The sequence below is a fragment of the Trichechus manatus genome, unplaced genomic scaffold (assembly GCF_000243295.1).
Source record: "Trichechus manatus latirostris isolate Lorelei unplaced genomic scaffold, TriManLat1.0 scaffold00077, whole genome shotgun sequence".
Taxonomy (NCBI): Eukaryota; Metazoa; Chordata; class Mammalia; order Sirenia; family Trichechidae; genus Trichechus; species Trichechus manatus.
Genome location: NW_004444013.1, coordinates 11,289,685 through 11,309,780, shown reverse-complemented (window position 1 = coordinate 11,309,780; position 20,096 = coordinate 11,289,685). Strand labels below are relative to the sequence as shown.

The 20,096-nt window shown below is 42.7% G+C and overlaps 1 protein-coding gene and 1 pseudogene across 2 annotated transcripts in view; one reads left to right on the top strand and one right to left on the bottom strand.

Moving 5' to 3' along the window:
• The window catches only part of CCZ1 (CCZ1 homolog, vacuolar protein trafficking and biogenesis associated), a 60,453-nt gene that overhangs the window by 14,708 nt on the left and 25,649 nt on the right, over positions 1 to 20,096 (bottom strand). For both annotated transcript variants that reach the window (XM_004380815.3, XM_023735342.1), the window contains exons 11-12: positions 9,394 to 9,427; positions 8,373 to 8,490 (exon numbers count right to left, since the gene is read on the bottom strand). In XM_004380815.3, the coding sequence (XP_004380872.1) occupies positions 8,373 to 8,490; positions 9,394 to 9,427 (152 nt within the window). The remainder of the gene's footprint in view (positions 1 to 8,372; positions 8,491 to 9,393; positions 9,428 to 20,096) is intronic.
• LOC101354275 (YTH domain-containing family protein 1 pseudogene) lies at positions 14,520 to 18,043 on the top strand (annotated as a pseudogene).

Sequence of the window (20,096 nt, the reverse complement as noted above, 5' to 3'; positions counted from 1 at the left end):
GATCTTTTCAAAGAACCAGCTTTTGGTCTTGTTAACTCTTTCAATTGTTTTTCTATTTCATTTAATTCTGCTCTAATTCTTATTATTTCCTTTCTTCTGGTGCCTGAGGACTTCTTTTGCTGCTCCCTTTCTACTTTTTCCAGTTATTGGGTTAATGTTTTCGTTATGGCCTTTTCTTCTTTTTGGATGTGTACATTTATTGCTATAAACTGACCTCTGAGCACTGCTTTTGCTGTGTCCCAAAGGTTCTGGTAGGATGTGTTTTCATTCTCGTTTGATTCTATGAATTTATTTATTTCATCCTTAATTTCTTCTGTAACCCAGTAGTTTTTGAGCAAGGTTGTTCAGTTTCCATGTGTTTGATTTTTTTCCCTTGCTTTTTCTGTTATTGATGTCTACTTTTGTGGCTTTATGGTCAGGAAAGATGCTTTGTAATCCTTTGTGGTGGATTTTACTTTAAAGTCTATTTTGTCAGAGATTAATATTGCCATTCCTGCGCTTTTTTCAGTGTTGTTTGCTTGATAATCTTCTCCATCCTTTGAGTTTTAGTTTCTTTGTGTCTTTAAGTCTAAGGTGTGTCTCTTGTAGGCAGCATATAGATGGATCATGTTTTTTTATCCAATCTGCCACTCTCTGTATCTTTATTGATGCATTTAGTCCATTTACGTTCAGTGTAATTACTGATAGATAGAGTTTAGTGCTGTCATTTTGATGTCTTTTTTGTGTGTTGTTCAGTTTCTTTGTTCTACTTAATTTTCTGTGCTGAGTTGTTTTTATGTATTTTCTTTTTATCTTTTTCATTGTTGTTGATTTTGTGTTCACTGAGAGTCTTTATATTTTTCTAGTTTTTTATTTTGACTTGTAGGATTGTTAGTTTCCTTTGTGGTTACCTTAATATCTACCCCTATTTTTCTAAGTTTATACTAGTCTTTTATTTGTTTTTATCCCCTTGACCTCCTCTCCATATGAAAAGTCTACATCTACATTTTTTAAGTCCCTCTTTTTGTTTTAATGTTGTCATTTTTTACATATTGACATCTGTTTCCCTATTTTCAGTGTTTTAGCCTTGATTTACTTTTGTGAATTCCCTATCTGGGTTGATAGCTGGTTGCTCTGTCCTCTGTTCTAGTCTTGGGTTGTTATCTGATGTTACTGATTTTCTAACTGGAGGACTCCCTTTCATATTTCTTATAATTTTGCTTTGGTTTCTACAAATTCCCTAAACTTCTGTTTATCTGGAAATGCCCCAATTTCACCATCATATTTGAGAGAGACAGTTTTGCTGGATATATAATTCTTGGCTGGCAGTTTTTTTCCTTCAAGGCTTTATATATGTCATCCCATTGTCTTCTTGCCTGCATGGTTTCTCCTGAGTAGTCCGAGTTTATTTTTACTGATTCTCCTTTGTAGATGACTTTTTGTTTATCCCTAGCTGCTCTTAAAATTCTCTCTTTATGTTTGGTTTTGGCAAGTTTGATTTTAATACATCTTGGTGACTGTCATGGATTGAACTGTGTCCCCCCAAAATATGTCAACTTGGCTGGGTCATGATTCCCAGGATTGCATGATTGTGTACCATTTTGTAAATCTGATGTGATTTCCTTATGTGTTGTAACCTCTATCACTATGACGAGGTTATGCTGATGAGGTTTACAAGATTAGTGTCTTAATCCAATCTCTTTTGAGATATAAAAGAGAGAAGCAAGCAGAAACACATGGGAACCTCATACTACCAAGAAAGCAGTGCCGGGAGCAGAGCGTGTCCTTTGGACCTGAGGTTCCTGTGCAGAGAGGCTCCCAGACCAAAGGAAGATTGATGACACGGACCTGCCTCCAGAGCCAATGGAGAAAGCATTCCCCTGGAGCTGACATCCTGAATTTGGACTTGTAGGCTACTGGATTGTGAGGGAATAAACTTCTCTTTGCTCAAGTCATCCACTTGTGGTATTTCTGTTATAGCAGCACTAGATGACTAACAGTGACTTTCTTTTGGGATCTACCTTACGTGGGGTTTGATGAGCATCTTGGATAGATAGCTTGTCATCTTTCACAATATCAGGGAAGTTTTTTGCCAACAAATTTTCAACAATTCTCTGTGTATTTTCTGTTATCCCTCCCTGTTCTGGTACTCCAATCACTCGTAGGTTATTCCTCTTGATAGTGTCCCACATAATTCTTAGAGTTTCTTCACTTTTTTAAATCCTTTTATCTGATTTTTCCTCAAATAAATTGGTGTCCAGTGCTTTATCTTCAATCTCACTAATTCTGACTTCCATTGCCTCATTTCTGCTCCTATGACTTTCTATTGAGTTGTCTAATTCTGAAATTTTATTGTTAATCTTCTGGATTTCTGATTGCTGTCTCTCTATGGATTCTTGAAGCCCGTTAAATTTGTCAGTATGCTCTTCTCTAATCTTTTTAATTTCCTCTATTATGTGTTCTGCGTTTTGCTTAATTTCCTTCCTAATTTCTTGAAGAGCTCTGTATATTAATCTTTTGTATTCTGCCTCCGGTATTTCCAAGAAATCTTCCTCCTCTGGAAAATTTCTAGATTCTTTATTTTGGGAGCTTGCTGAAGCCATCATGGATTACCTCTTTATGTGATTTGATACTGACTGCTGTCTCTGAGCCATCAATAAGTTACCATATTTATGTATTTAATGTTTGCTTACTGTGTCCTAGCTTCTTGTTTTGTTTTGATATGCCCAAATAGGTTGCTCGTATGAGTTAGTTTGATTATTGGCACCTTTGAAACTCTAATGTCCTGTCACCAGGTGGTTAGATCAGTTACTAGGTATATGAGCTCAGGAGTCCACTAACTCCTCCTGTACGGATTCAGCTCAGGTGCCCAGGTAGATAGCCACCAAGTGTGTGGTGTATGCTCTCACTTACATTCCTAGACAGGCATGGGTGACTGCTGTAGGCAAAGGCATCTGGCTGCAGTAGGGGGACACACTCTGAGCAAGGCAGGCGGCTGACGGCCACCCCCAAGTGTCCACAAGGAAGGCATGTCCCTGTTCCCTAGAGCACGTAGGTAGGTGGGTTTTATAGCTGGACTATGAGCACCTAATGCTGCTGGCTGTAAGGACTGGGGGGTACTTCTTATTCATGGGCCCCATCACAGGTAGCTAGGTGGCGTGGGTGGAGCCACCAGTCCTCAGGCCCCTGATGCGGGTAGAAGACCCTGCTTAAAGGGCAGAGCAATGTCAAATATCAAGAACTTGCCACTTCACAGCTGAAACTGCTGAAGTCAGAGTTATGGTATATACCCTGTTGTACTGTGGTAATGAGGGCCTGTGCTACTGAGATAGGCCCACACACATCTATGCAGGGGGAAAGGCACTCGAAGTCGTGGATCCCTTATGCCTGTGCCTAGGCAAAGGAGCTTTGCCTACCCCAGGTTCCTGGCTTAGGAGAGCTGACAGTTTATTTTTTCCCGTTTGTTAATTTGTTTACTCTCCAAGGCAGGGAGAATGGCTCCAGGCATGTGATGGATCCTACTTCTGGCTCACAGGACTCGGCAATTGCTGAAGCCTGTCCGGGATGCAGCGCAGAGCAGGGAGCAGGGAGGTAAATGGGAGAGACGTTTTTCTCTAAGGGGGGTTGTTTTTGATCTGCGCGGTAGGCCATATACAATTACTTATCTTTTGCCGGATCAAAGGCTGCTTCTCACTGGTTCTGGGTGGCCGTGTAGACTCTCAGCGGCTGGGCCTCTCCAGGTGCGGAAAACGCGCCTCCGGAGCACGGCTGCTTGCCTGCCTCACCGTTCACTCACGAGCTGCTCAGGCCTGAAGGGCTCAGCCTTTCATGGGGTCAGATCTGGCAACTCCTCGCTGCTTCTGAACCGTCTCTCCCTCCCCCTGCCACTCCGTCTGGTTCCTCAACTCTGCCTTTGATGTTCAGAGCTCCCAGATTGCCATATATTATGGAATCACTTGTTTTTGGGGGTCTTTGTTGTAAGAGGGTCCACCGGAAGCATCTGACTACTCTGCCATCTTGGCCCCGCCTCCTTGCTATGATTTTTTTTTTTTTTTTGGGCTATGATTTTTTGAAGAAAATAATATCTGTGTTGCATCTGTGTTGCTTTCGGAGTTAAGATGTTTATTAAATTAAAGGCAAATATGGATTTAAACTTTATATCCTTGTTAAACTGTACAACTAAGGTCACTGCAGATAGTTTTTTGTTTTTTAATAAACTTCCTCTGCTCCTTAAATCTTGGGTTTTTACATTTAAAAGGGACTTGGTGATTTTTAGGCCTCTACGAGCTAACATTCCTGGCAATCTGGCTAGAACTTCCAGATGCACATGGGTCCCAGGGGACCCACAAGCCCAGCCCTTGACAATGTCCTGCACCTGCACCGTCACAGGTTCACTGCAGGTGGAACAGTAAGAAAGTGAAGTCAAGGAAATAAACCTGCCATGTGCTGGGGCCAGAGAACAACTTTGGAGTTTCTTCTTCAGAGACTTGTTGTTGCTAGGCGTGGTCAAATCGATTTTCAACTCACAGCAACCCCACCTGACAGAGCAGAACTGCCCCCAGGGTTTCCTAGGCTGTAATCTTTATGGGAGCAGATCACCAGGTCTTTCTCTGGAGGAGCGGCTGGGTAGGTTCGATCCGCCAACCTTTCAGTTAACAGCTGAGCACTTAACCGTTGTGCCACCAGGGCTCCTTTTCATCAGAGACTAGCCAACTGGATCAGCAAAGACTCAGGCAATTTATGGATAATGGTTGCTACTCTCACTCCCCAGACCCCCAACATGTTGCACTGTTTTAACTAAGGGACAAATCTGTGGGGAGTAGAACCCCGGCTGCAGGCCCTGAGCAAAGACAAGGAAAGGCAAGTGCCCAGTAGGGGCAAGCCAGACGCTGCCCGGGGAAGCTCAGCGGATGCTGCCTGGGCGAGGGACAGGAACTTCACCAGGCAGGGGCTGTTCTGTGGCTGAGAGGGGGGCTCTACTGTGAGGAGGGGAAAACTCACATATTCAGATACATTCTTGTGTCTTGTAGAAGGAGCTTCTGCTCATAGCAGTGTTTCTCATGAAAACAAATTTAAACACCTGTTTCAGGAAGCAACCTTCCTCACTAACTGGCACACTGCTGCTACCTGGTCAATCCACCCCACCCTGAGGAATGAGAGGGCACTGGGCTCTTCCGACAGGTAACAGCAGGGGTGCCTGTTTACTCACAACAGGGTCACAAATGGACAAGACTGCTGAAAGGGCAAGCCAGCTCCATGCCCTCCAAGGAGCAGCCACAACACAAAAACGGGGCTTTTGTTACACTCTGAAGAAGACTTCTTATGGTGGCCTCGAGTCTAATGGGAAGAAAGATTCCAAGCACCTGCCCCCCTAAACCAGTGGTATTCAACAAGGGGTGATTTCCCCCCTAGGGGACATCTGGCAACGTCTGGGGACATTTTTTGATGTCACACTGGGGAAAGGGGGATATGTACTACTAGATCTAGTGGGTAGAGGCCAGGGATGCTGCTGAGCATCCTACCATGCACAGGGCAGCCTCCACAGCAAGGAATGACTGGGCCAAATGTCAACAGTGCCGAAGCTGACAAACTGACTTAAACATTAGTAAAGGAGAACATGCCATGAGCATAGCCTTTTGGGTACTTTCTAGTGGGGGTGCAGTTGAGAAAACAGGGTGGGTATACAGGTCGTCAAACTGGCCTCTGGAATCAGGATGGCTGCCTAACACCACATTCCCTCACCCCTCAACGTCTGCCACAACCACTCAACACCCGCCACCTCCTCACACTGCCTCAAGACGCATGCTGCTGGGGGCTTCTCTCCTCCTTCACAGCTGTCCTTATCCGTGTGTCAACTTAATTTCTCTGGGATCTGAGTTTTTGGAGGGAGAAGTCTAAGGACTGGCATGTAGAATGGATTGATTTGGGTCAGAAGGATTTCTAGAAGAAAAGTACATTAGCTTCTGTAGCCAAACCCATTGCCGCTGAGTCTGTTCCGACTCATAGCGACCCTACAGGACAGAACAGAACTGCCCCATAGGGTTTCCAAGAAGCAACTGGTAGATTCAAACTGCCCACCTTCTGGTTAGCAGCTGTAGCTCTTAACCACTGCGCCAAAGCTTTTATGCTTTAATTAGGTGATATTCATTGCTTGGCAAGCAGTAACTCATTGCATGTAAAATCTTAGCTGCATGGAGGGCCATCTTAACGTCAGCTTTCAAGGATAAGAACAATAACATTTCTAAGACCCCTGGTTTTGAGTATGCCCCTAAACTGTGTAAAGGTTATTTTAGCATCAAGTTTTCTGGGTACTCCCTCTTTCAGTGGGCTAGTGATACTTTATATACTTCACAGTCAAAAACAACCTGTCCTCTAAGATATACAGACATGGGATAAAAATATACAGGTTTACAACAGGGTTCCCTTAGTCAAAGTTGACTCCGTATGTCGTAAGTTGGTTCTGACATAAGTAGAATACCTTTTTTTTTTTTTAAATAAAGTTTTCATTATTATTGCCTTTTATTACCAGTATCTTTATAAATCTGAACTTTGTCTTTGGGGGTTAGAAACATTACATCTGAGAATGATGACATCAGCAAATAATGCGTGGCAACACTGTATGTAGTACATATTACTAATGATAAGATGTACCAAAAAAAAACAAAAAACAGATGGCCATAAGGACAGTTTATAGTAATTCGAATACGTCCTAAGTTGGGGAATACCTGTATAGCAAATGTTAACCGTAGAATCTAAGTAGTGAGTATGTGGGTGTTCACTGTACTATTAATTTTTTTTCAACCCTTCTATGTTTGGAAATTTTTATAATAAAAGGTTGGAAAGAAAACTACTTTAAAACAGACAGGAGAATTAATATCCAAGGCCCTCTCATTACTTCTGTAAAATCCCAAGGAGAATTAACCTTACCTGCAAAATGGAAGGTACTCAACAGCAAGTTTAACCTCTGGATATTTGTTGGTGAGATGCTTGAAACTCATTACATCTACAGAATATACTCAGTAACTTCTGAGGGGTCACTCTCTACCCATTATTTCATCATTTGCATGATCCAGAACAGAGTTAACTCACTTATGCCTCTTTCAAGAAAGAGAACCTGGCAGCTTCGTGGTCAAAACATTAGATCATCAGGCAGCACTGTCAACAAATAGGCTGGTCTGGCACTCTTGTTTCTTGGCCTAATCTTCTCTAAAACTAAGTAAGTTGTCAACAGTAACAACCCATATACACTTATACAAAATCAAAATGTATTTTCATTTTAAGCCTGTTTTTGAACTCTATATGCTGGTGCTTATAGAAGAGCATATACATACAACATGAATACTAGAAACACAAAGTTCTAATAGACACGTGCAGCATTTTAGAAACTTCTCAAACACATGGGAAGCCCATACAGACAGAGCTTTCATTTCTCAAAGTGCATTCCATCTATCCACTTATTGTTCCAGTAATTCTAGATTATTACACTGAGAAAAGAGAACCAGAAAGAGGTTCAAGACTTTTCACAGAGTTGTAGAGAACCAAAGTGAGTTAAATCTTGAGTGTCCTTTAAGGCCAGCAGGTTCAGTACCATCACCCAAGTGGTTTACATCTCAGCTAATTTCACCTTATGCCTTTCTGCACAACAAAAGTGCTTCCAGTCTCCACAAAGCAAAACCACGCCCGTTAGCACTAATGTAAACTTATGAAAATACACTAACTCTAACAACCTGGTCTGGTTATGTGGGATGTTTAACTGGCACTCACAAGGCAAAGTCCACAGCCACAGATAGCATACCACCTGGCCCCACACATCCATGCCACTGGTCAGGTGGAGAACTGAGGGGATGAATGCTGTAAGAGAGCCAGCCCAAATCATCAACACGGGGCATACTCAGGTACAGTTCCCCAGGAACCTTTTCAGACAGTATTTAACCACATATTACTGATCGCTAGAAAGACCTGGCAATCTGCTCCCATAAAGATTGTTGTTGTTGTTGTGTACTGTTGATTCTTACAGTGACCCTAAAGGACAGAGGAGAACTTCCCCGCAGGGTTTTCTAGGCTGTAATCTGAAAAGATCATCGCCAGGTCTTTTCTCTTGTGGAGCCACTGGTGGGTTCAAACTGCTAACCTTTCAGTTAGCAGCTGAACGCTTAACCACTGGGCCACCAGGGCTCCTTCCCGTAAAGATCACAGCCTAGAAAACCCTATGGGGCAGTTCTACTTTGTCACATGGGGTCACTACGAGTCAAAATGGACTCAATGGCACCCAACAGTAAGATTCAGATAAAACACACGAATGTTAATACCATCCACATTCTTAATTAAAAACCACTCTTATTCTTCTAAAACCAGTTAAATTAGTGAAAATAAATGCAAAGCAAAGTACAAACCCAGATATCCTTTTGTTGATGTTAAATTGCTCACAAATGTCAGATGCCAGCACCGTGAGCTGAGGCCCAACAATGCTGTCCAGTCTTCGGCAAAAATCCAACGTAGGCTGTATGGCGGCTACCGGGCAATTTAAAAAACACCATTAAGTGTTATAATACTGTGTTTCAAAGGTCAATATTCACTTTATCTTCCAATACTTAATAAGTGCTCGAATTAAAATGTTACTGATCTGAGAAGTAAAAGAAATTAAACAATCAGATCCTCCTTACCCACTAGCCCACAAAACAGAAGAGTCAAAATTAGTTATATATAAGATGACAAAAAAAGTCAAAGGCCTATCTCCTGTGAAAACCAGATTTAAGCACACTGCACAAGTGTGTGGGGGTGGGAGGGCTATAAACTGACTGTCCACCCCAGGATAAATCTAAGAAGATAAAATATTTATCTAACAAACACTATACAGCACTCAGGAGGCCCTGGGTGGTGCAAACGGTTAAGTGCTGAACTACTAGCCAAAAGGGTGGCAGTTCAAACCCACCCAAAGGCACCTCAGAAGATAGGCCTGGTGATCTGCTTTGGAAAGTTCACAGCCTTGAAAACCCTGTGGAGCGGTTCTGCTCTGCACACATGGGTTGCCATGAGCTGGAGTCAATTTGATGGCAACTAACAACACACAGCACTCACAGGCCAGGTCCTGGTTAGGGGCTTTATAAATATTGAATTAATTTAATCATCAAAACCCCTTGGAGACAGGTACTATTATTATTCCCCTTCCACAGTAAAGGGAGGCATGGAAAGGCGCCATGGTCATGCTGCTGGCCAAGTGGAAAAGCTAGGATTTAAAAAATATTAGAAATAGCTATTTAAGATGGCAGAAGTCCCAGATGGGGAAGAGAGTGTTACTACAGCCTCCATGTTGCTTATGACAACACAGTCATCGTTTAAGAACAAAATTTAGCAAACTGTAAAGAAAAAAGGCTTATCTAATCAGGCTGGATTCAGAGACAAGAGTGTACCTACCATCAATCATGAAGCACACGGCTGCACTCATGGCCTGGGGAGAGGAAAGAAACCAAAGATTATAAAATAGCACAAAATAGGACACACATTACAATACAAAGTACACAATGCAAAAAAAAAAACGCAAAATGTACGATAACCAAATGTAGTGATCTTGTGTGAATCTTGATGTGAACAAACCACTATAAAAAGACAATTTTTAGTCAACTGGAGAAATGTGAATATGGCCAGGGCATTAGACTGTATTATTGTTTGTCAAGTGTGATAATGGCATGTTGGTTATATTAAAATAGATGTACTTGACAGAGAAGCAGCCCTGCGGGCACAGTGGTTAAGCGCTTGGCTGGTTCGAACCTACCATGTGCACTGTGGGAGAAAGACGTGGCAGTCTGCTTCTGTAAAGATTACAGCCTTAGATACCCTATGTGGCAGTTCTACTCTGCCCTACAGGGTCTCTACGAGCTGGAATCAACTTGACGGCAATGGGTTAATGAGATCAGTTAGAGATGCAAACTGAAGTATTTATGAGTCAAATGACATGATGATTTAAAATACTCTGGCTAAAAAAACAACAACAACAAACTAGGAGAATGCAGATGCAAGACTGGCATATTGTTAATTACTGAAGCTGTGTGATAGGAAGTGGGGGCTCATTATTAGTCTATTTGTGTGTATGTTTCACAATTTCCATTAATACAAGTTAAAATAAAAACAGCAAATTACTGTCACCTTGTCTCACTTCATTATATACAGTAAATCATTGCAGTTATGACATTATCAACTAATAGCAACTCACAGCAACCAAGATAATAAAAATAACCGAAAGTGTTTAGAATTTAAATTTATCAAAGCAACATGTCATGGATTGAATCGTGTCCCCCAAAAAAGATAATGTTGAAGTCCTAACCCCTGTATCTGTGAACATGACCTTGTTTGAAAAAACAGGGGTTTTCTCTGCAGATGTTATCAGTGAAATTAAGTAGGATGGGTCCTGATCCTAATGCCTTCTAAGTGGTGTTTTATAAAATAGGACAGACATGAAAACAGACACACAGGGGGAAGGCAACATGAGAGGTCTATCTGTAAGTGAAGGAACGCCAAGAAACTCTCGGGCCTACAGAAGCTGAAGATCTTCCCCTAGAACTGACAGAGAGAACACAGTCCTGTCGATGCCCTGAATTCAGACTCCAAACTGTGAGAAAATATATTTCTGTTCTTTAAAGCTACCCACTTTGTAGTATTTTGTATGACAGCCCCAGGAGACTAACACACAATGTAGTGTTAGAAAAGAACATGCTGCTGTTGTTAGCTGCCGCTGACTCAGCCCGACTCATGGTGACCCCATGTGTTACAGAGGAGAACTGCCCCATAAGGTTTTCTTGGCTGTAATCTTAATGGAAGCAGTTCACCAGGATTTTCTTCGGTGGAGCTGCTGAGTGGGTTCGAACTACCAACCACTAGGTTAGCAACCAGTCACAAACCACTTACGCCACCCAGGACAGCCTTAAAATAAGAAAGCAAAAGATTTTCTTCCTTGAGCCCTGCTTCCAAAGGCAACCACTTGTAACTGTAGATAACATGGTTATACCACTACTGATCACCTTTAGGCATCGTACTGACTCCCTACTCACGTCATGATGGACGTACCATCCTCACCTGCCTTTCTCCCTCTTCCCAGTATAGTTTCTAGCCATTCCAGTTCCTCCACTGGTCACCTTACAACTTCAAGCAGGTATTTCTCATTCCAGCGGTCGTAGGCTACTTTATAAATGGGGGCAGTTACATGCCCACCTCTTCCACCTCTCAACCTCTATCTGCTATAACATTATCAACTAATAGCAACTCACAGCAACCAAGATAATAAAAATAACCGAAAGTGTTTAGAATTTAAATTTATCAAAGCAACATGTCATGGATTGAATTGTGTCCCCAAAAAAGATAATGTTGAAAAAATAATGTTTATTTTTACTCTGGGAAAGTTAATAATATTTACTCTATTCTGTAATCAAATCATAATTATGATTTGCCTATAAGGAGGCTGCAAAACTGGTGGCTTCCAGGCCAATTTCATCCAGTATATGTATTGTCTGTGTATAAAATAATTTTGATCTAGTTAACAACTAATTTTATACGAAAATCCCAATTTCCAGCCTCTCCTGAAATATTAGGAGGTCTGGGACCTCCTAATGGGATTTGCATTCCCATGAGGCACCAACCGGCTGGATCTGAGAACTGGCTGGCCTCTTGGGGTCACCTGCAATGTAGTGTGTCACAGTCTGTATCACTCACTACTGATGCTTGCTCCACTGTGTCTCATAACTGCAAGGTTTCTGTAGGCATTTGACACCTTGGGGCGCAAGCTGATTTTTTTTTAAATGTGTCTTTTAAGTCTCTATTTTAAAACTTTATTACAAAAAATTGCAAATATATAAAAAAGTACACAGAATGGTATAATGAACCATCATATTCCCAACAACCATCAACACCTGGACAAGCCTACCCTATCCACCTCCTGTATCCACATATTACTGAAGCCAATCTCACACACATCATTTAATCCCTATGTTTCAGTGTGGACCTTTATAGATCTATAAAGCACATAAGAAACATAAATGTAAGGACTCTTGGAAGCAGTTCCAGAATGACGGCACAAGGCGCTCCACAGGTCCTTCCTGTGGTGAAAGGACTATAATTGGAGAAAATTACAAAAAAACGACCATTTACATTTTTAGAGGGAAATTGTCCTAAGGGAATACAACAAATGGAGAAACATTTATTCAGGAAAATCTACTAAATCTAAGAACGAACAGTGACAGTCTGTGGCATTTGAGCCACCCCAGGTCAGGTGACAGAAGCTATACTCCACATGGGTGTAGCCAAGAAGACAGGGCTCCCTCTCCCCCTTGTTCAAAGTCTAGAGTTGTACTTTCTCCCCAGGTGGGGCTGGCCGTGAGATGTCCATGATGGAGAAGCTCTATTCCAGCCAATAAGATCTGGGACACCCTTCCTCCACCCAACCCTCAATCATAGGGTAGAAACTCTGCCCCAGGTATGGCAGGCTGAGAATATCAGGCCCCAATCACCATCACCCCAGTCACTTATAGGGCAGAGGTTCCACGGCAGGAGAGGCAAGCTGAGAAGACCAGGAGTGACTACACCCACCTGCTGCCCCTCTTCTAAAGCAGAGTGTCACTTGTAGAGAAGCAGGTTACTGTTCCCAACCCTAGCTCCAGAACAGTGGTGCAGAGTCTCTGCTGAGAGGGAGAGGCAGGCCATAAGAATAGAGAGATCCTCAACAGGGAACTCATGTTATTTGGAAGAGAGGATAGGGAAGTTCAAGCCTAAGGGCCGTGTCCAAACAATGGATATTTTGGTGGACAGTGATTAAGAGGAGACCCACAGTGCAATGACAGCAACAACTTACACTGACCAACCAGAAGTTTAACAGAGAGAACTAAGGAAAGAGACAGCTAAGAATAGCCAAAACTGATGGGGTGCAGAGAAGGCAGTGGTCAGAGGAAAAGCTACAGTGGTAAACATCTACTTTAAAATACAGGAAAGATCTCAAATCAGTAACCTAACTTTACAACTTGTGGAACTAGAAAAAGCAAACTAAGCCCAAACTTACCAGAAAGAAGGAAATAACAAAGATCAGGAAAGAAATAAATGAAATGGAGAAGAGAAAAACAATGGAATCAATGAAACCAGAAATTGGTTTTTTTGAAAAGATCAATAACATCAACAAAACTTCAGTGAGACTGACAAAGAAAAAGAAAGAGAAGATGCAAATATCTAAAAAAATGAAAGCAGGGACATTACAATCAACCCTACAAAAAACAGAAAGGATCATAAGAAAATACTATAAACAGCCGTACACCAACAAATTAGGTAACTTTGATAAAATGGATGAATTCCTAGAAACACATAAACTACCTAATGGACTCAAGAAAGAAACAGAAAATCTCAACAGATCTCAACAGATCCAAGTGAAGAGATTGAATCAGTAATCCAAAACCTCCTAACAACAAAAAGTCCTGGACCACATGGCTTCACTGGGGAATTCTACCAAACATTTATAGAAGAATTAACACCAATGCTTCCTAAACTCCTCAAAAAGATAAAAAAGGAGAGAAAAATTCCTAAATCATTTAATAAGGCCAGTATTACCCTGACACCAAAGTCAGACAAAGACACCACAAGAAAAGAAAACTACAGAGAAATAAAATACTAGTAAACAGAATCCAGCAATTTATAAACAGGGTTATACACATGACCAAGAGAATACATCCCAAGAATGCAAGGTTGGTTTAACATCTGAAAATCCTTTGTTCTATTAATATGTAATATTCTAGTCTATTTCTTCTACTAATATATAATACATGAAAAACCACAAGATCATCTCAATAGCTGCAGAAGAGCATTTGACAAAATTCAATAGTCTTCCATGATAAAAAACACTCAACAGATTAGGAATAAAAGCGAACTTCTTCAACCTGATAAAAGGCATCTAAAAAAAACCCAATGTTAATTTTATATTTAATGGTGACGGATTGGATGTTTTGTCCCAAAAATCAGGAATTAGGCAAGGATTTTCACTGTTGAGTAGGAAAATTAATAACAGACATCTTATTTTGATTTCAGGGTTTTTCTTATCCACAAAATCAAGTATTAACCATAAAAAACCTGACCCAAACTACAAAAGCCTGCCAGAAACTACTTCATAGTAATGTAGATTTGTCTTATCTTACTAGAAGAGGATAGTTGTCAAACCATTACCTCCAAATGTAAACCTCTAAAAGCCTCATGGCTGCAGGTGGGTTGTTGTTGTTAGGTGGCCTCAAGTCAGTTCCAACTCATAGTGACCCCACAAACAACAGCATGAAACACTGCGCGGTCCTGTGCCATTTTCACAGTTAGTTACTATGTTTTAGCGCACTGCTGCAGCCACTGTGTCAATCCATTTCATTGATGGTCTTCCTTTTTTTCGCTGACCTCCTACTTTACCAAGCATGATGTCCTCCTCCAGGGACTGGTCCGTCCTGATAACAGGTTCAAAGTACGCGAGATAAAGTCTTGCCATCCTTGCTTCTAAGGAGCATTCTGGTTGTACTTCTTCCAACACAGATTTGTTCATTTTTCTGGAAGTCCATGGTATATTCAATACAGATAGTCCCTGGATTACGAATGAGTAATGTTCCTAAGTCTGTCTTTAAGTTGAATTTGTACTTAAGTCAGAACAGTTTGGTACGGGCTCATATCTAATGTTAGTCAAATGTTTCTCCGAGTATTTAATATAGTGTAACTTCCTATGCATAAAAAACATTAAACACTTCCAAATACACTAAAACATCTTAAACATAATAATACAGTGATAATAATGTTTTGATGCTTGTCACAAAGTAGTGCCCATTTATTATTACAAACCATTGTGTGTACCTCAAATTTTTAATATAATAGGATTTACGAGTGTTGGTTCCTAACTACGGGTTGTATGTAAGTCAAGACATTCGTAACCCGGGAACTGTCTGTACTCTTCGCCAACACCATTATTCAAAGGACAAGACAATAAAGTACAAAATGGTTCATTGCATCAGAAGGATACTCTTCACAATGACTTTCAGCCCTACCTTTCTGGATAGTCTAATCAGAGTAACAGCTACCCATCAATGACCAACGCCTACCTGTCCAGTTACTACCAGTTGTCCATTAAGTTTCCTTATTCCCTCAATGAAGCCCCGCGGTCGACCAGAGGGGTCCCTCCCATTCTGTACCTCACCACCTACAGACAGCTCAGCAACAGAGACCATCACTTTATGCACGATGCAGTTTTTGGGCATCCCAGGGGTCTGGGGAACAACATTAGCATAGGTTTTATTTTTTCCCTGAAAACCCTGCCTTCTCAGTCAAGCGGGTCTCAACAGCAGCAGATGCAGAACTCAGTGTATAGAAGTGTACAGAAGCAGCGACACCTACCCACCTAGCTTCTTGGGCAGCACAACTGTGGATGGACAGGCATCCACAGTGACATGCTCAACAAGGCTCCCAGGATGAACAGCCTGGAGCAGGGCATGGTGGGCCTGAAGACTGGGGACGTGGCCACATCCGCAGTCAAGACTATGGAGTCTGTCGTGAGCAGTGCCACGATGACCGGCATTCTTTCTTGCAATGGGGGAGTAAACATAAACATGCCAGTTTCAAAACCCACCTCCTGGGCTGCCATCACCAGCAAGCTGGCAAAGCCACAGCCCAAGATGAAAGACAAGAGCTGGCCTGTGATGGGTGGCGTGATGCCACCTCCGCCCATCAAGTGTAACATGGACATGCGCATCTGGGACAACAAGGGGCCTCTGACGAAGGCCTCAGCTCCCCAGCAGACTCTGCCCCCCAGTCGGCCCCACAGCCACAGCAAATCATCCAGCCTGTTCCAGTGCAGGCGCCGCCTCTGGCCCAGCCGCAGTACCAGAACACTCAGCAGCCGCCCTAGACCTGCTGGGTAGCCTCACAAAACAGGAATGCAGCATTTGGGCAGGGCACAAGGGCTGGCAGTGACAGTAACTCTCCTGGAAATACCCAGCTCAAAGTGGCCCCAAGTTTAGAATCATACCCCATTCCTGAGAAACTGAAAGCTGCCCATAGCTACAACCCTGAAGGCTTTGAATGGAACCTCAAGAGTGGACGCATGTTCATCATCAGGAGCTACTCAGAGAACGACATCCACCGCTCCATCAGGTACTCCATCTGGTGCAGCACGGAGCACGGCAACAAGCGCCTAGATGGCGCCTTCTGCTCCCTGGGCAGGAAGGGGCCCATCTACCTGTTCGTTAGTGTCAACAGGAGTGGACGCTTCTGTGGTGTGGCCGAGATGAAGTCGCTGGTGGACTATGGCACCAGCGCAGGGGTCTGGTCACAGGACAAGCGGAAGGGGAAGCTCGATGTCAAGTGGATTTTTGTCCAGGATGTGACCAACAACCAGCTCCGGCACATCTGGCTGGAGAACGACAAGCCTGTCACAAACTCCTGCAACACCCAGGAGGTGCCCTTGAAGAAAGCAAAGCAAGTGCTGAAGATCATGGTTTCCGACAAGCACACCACCTCCATCCTTGACAACTTTTCCCACTACGAGACATGCCAGAAGGAGGAGGCGGTGTGCAAGGAAAGGCACAATCGAAACAGACAATAAGAATAAGCCGGTTTCATATATGCTCTAACATTTGACTTTGAAAAACAAAGTTTAGAAAATATATGCCTGGTGTTGTCTTCTTGCACAGGGATAGAGTTGTTGCATCTCTAAGTTCTTTGCAGTAGATTTTGCCCACATGAATCTGCACTTGTTTGTATTTTTTCTATATATTGTAATATTGTAGATCTCACTAATAAAGGTGTATTTTTTTTGTCAGCTTATCAATCAGACTGACCTACTGCAAAATGCAAGCATCCTTAAAAACAAAACAAGAACCTAATACAGCCCAAAGACTTTATTTCGGCAGAAATTGTGTTATTATTTTTACAGTCATTTAATATCTCTATGTGAAGCTTCTTATTTCTCGCCCCCTTATTGCTTTATAGCAAACATAAGAAACCATGAACTATTTTGTCATTTTGAGCGTTCTGTTAAAATACTTCTCTTAAACACTGAAGTTAGAAGGTCCATGAGAACCTTGGTCAGCTGGGTTGCCGTTTTTATTATCTGTTGGTATTTGTCTTAAAGGCTAATGTGCCCATTTGATTTTCTACTAGACAGAAAAGCAAACTGAATTTTAATTTCTCAAACTTAGGGAAAACTGTGGCGTTTTCTTGGGAACACCCGCCCTTCCTTGGTCTGCAGGCCAGCCCCGCAGGCTGCTCTGCCCCTGTGGCTCTGTTGTCCACAGCTGCACAACGATTTGACTCAATGTGCTGAGGTTCTGGAAACTGCTCTAGATCTGGCTCAGCTGTGAGGTGTTGATGGTTTTCACAGACCATTTTAACTTCCCATTTCTTCACTTGAGCCTCATGTGTCTGAGTTTCAGACCACTGATGCTGAGCTTTAGGGAGGAACTGGTCGCACAAACACGGCGATGATACCACTTTGTCACTTTCACTGTGTGGGTCTGATTTTTTTTTTCCCGTTGAATGGGTTAAAAAAAAAAGCAAATAACATACAACAAAACCCTTTCAGAACTGATCTGCTGTCATGTCTTTGTGGCGTGAGGGAGCCACTGAAGAACCTGCCACCACCAAGCCAGAGTTTGCACATGGAAGCTGTGCTCCTGCCTGTCACTCCAGCACCCTGCATCGGCATGCACCCACTGCACCAGAGACAGGGCTCTGGAGCCACACTCCACGGCCTCCGATGTAACGTATGCTGTATTACTTAGGCTTGTATTAGAACGTACCACCTTCTGCAAGCTTTTACTGCCATGTGGATTAACAGGCAGCATTGGATAACTGTCCTCTAGGAGAATATAAGCCTTAATAAACAAATTCCTACTTAGCAAAAAAAATAATAGTAATAATTTATCAATGGATACACAGGTAGACAGTTATGCTAAAGAGGTGTGGGAGGGTATAAGGGAGCACACTCACCTGCAGACACAGGTTTGGTTGTGGATATTCCTAAATACATAACTGTAGGTGCTACATGTATATTAATATACACAATAGAGTACAAAAGGGGTACAGTCATGAAAACGTCTTAGACATAACCAAACACCTCAAGAGACGATGTTCCTAGACTTGAAGTTAAAGGACCATAGACTCAGGGGACATCTACGTCAACTAGCACAATATAGTTCGTAAAGACAATGTTCTGCATCCTACTTTGGTGAGTAGTGTCTGGGGTCTTAAAAGCTTGTGAGAGACTTCCAGCAACATGGCGCTCTAGGCAGAAGCACCACGCCGTCCCACCACAGCAAAGATCAAAAAAAAACTAAGCCAGAGAAAACAGCAATCCTGAAACCCTAAGCATCAAATGAAGAGATAAAGAACTCAGCCAAGCACCAAATGGAATAGAAACTGACAGAGAACAGAGAATGAGAAGACATACATGGAGAGGTCCCCTATCAGCTAATGCAGCACGGATCCACCATCTTGGACTCCTATCAGAGACCAGCAAATAGGGGGTACGAGAAAGCAGCTTTATGGAGCTTCCAGCAGGAGACAGAACAACTGATAAACGGCGATATATACGCTTTCCCACCCCCTACCCTTCTTCACCCCCACTCTGCCTCCTCTGCTTCCCACGGCCACAGTCTCTTGGCCAGGAAGCACTAGCTGCTTGGATTCCACCTGCCCACACTGGCCGACTCCTTGAGTGCCATTTGTTGGCCGCTGGTGTTGCTTTTTTCCGCCTCTTTTGATTTCTTCCTTACCTCTCCCTACCTCCCCCTCCTTTTGCTCAAATACCCGGCTCCGTGCACCATCTTTGCTTCTTCCTGAGAGGATATGGAGCTCCGTTCGAGTGTGGAAGTGCTTCCCGGTCCGTGCTGCCATGCTGGTGGGATCCCAGGGCTTTTTGTTGTTTGTTTTCAATTGTTTGTTTGTTTCCTTTTTCTTTTCTCGAGTTGGGAGCCCGTTCTGGCCAGGCAGTGCTGTGCGGCTTGGGACCTAGCCCCTCAGCTTGCGCAGACATGCAGAGGGATCCCTGAGAGCATTTTCTTTTTTGTGTTTTTTTTTTTTTTTCTGTTTTTTTGGGGGGTTTACTTGTTCTTTTTTTTTTATTATTATTTGTTTTGTTTTGTTTCCTCTCTTTTTCTCTTTGTCTTTCTTCATTACTCAGTTTCTTGGCTCTCTATACCTTCCTTCTCTTCCTGTCCCCTGGATACCTGGCACTGAATACCTACCTCTACATTTCCTAGCCAGGCTGTACTTCAACACCTGGGAACAACTTCCCCAGATCTCGTAGCTGAACTGGTGGGATCCCTGGGAGCTTTGCTATTCTTTTTTCTCTCCAATTTTTATTCGTTCATTCTTTTCTTTTTTTTTTTTCTTCTTCCCCTTTTTGTTTTGCTCCATTTCATAGTCTCTCATCTCCCTACTCCAACGGCAAGCTCCCCTTTTTTGTTTGTTTGTATGTTTTTGGCTCCTGTTCCTCTCTCCCCTCTCCCATACCCATCTTAGCTCCACACATCACAATCTCCGCCCTCCCTCCTGCCTACCTGCACCATGCGCTTAACATCACACCACCAAGTAGCACAGGCACGGCCTACTGCAACCTGCCCTGCACTGATTACCGACCTGCCCTGGTGGCTGTAGTAAGTTCCACAAACAACGCATCCCAGCAGCTCCTCTTCAGCTAGACCTGCCCTGCTGTACCATATCTGAACGACTGACCCTGCCAATTGGAGAAGGAGGCGAAAACTATCGTGCCCACAGACAAGCAAACAACAAAGAACACACAGCCTGCCTGCTCAGACTCAGCCAAATAATAAAAAAAAAAAAGGATGAAACGAACAAATCTACAATCAATAAACGAGAAAAATAACTACTGAATGCCCCGAAGACAGCAGACAGTATCAAAACATTTACAAAAACAGGACAGGATGGGTCCAGTAGGCATCCAAAATAAAACACCAGATGACTTTCCAGTAGAAGAAAAGACACTAGAACTACCTGATAGGGAATTCAAATCTCTAATACTCAGAATTATCCAAGAGTTGAAGCAAAAAGCAGACAAAAATGAGAAAAAAATAGGCAAATTCATGGAAAAGGCAGATAAATTCATG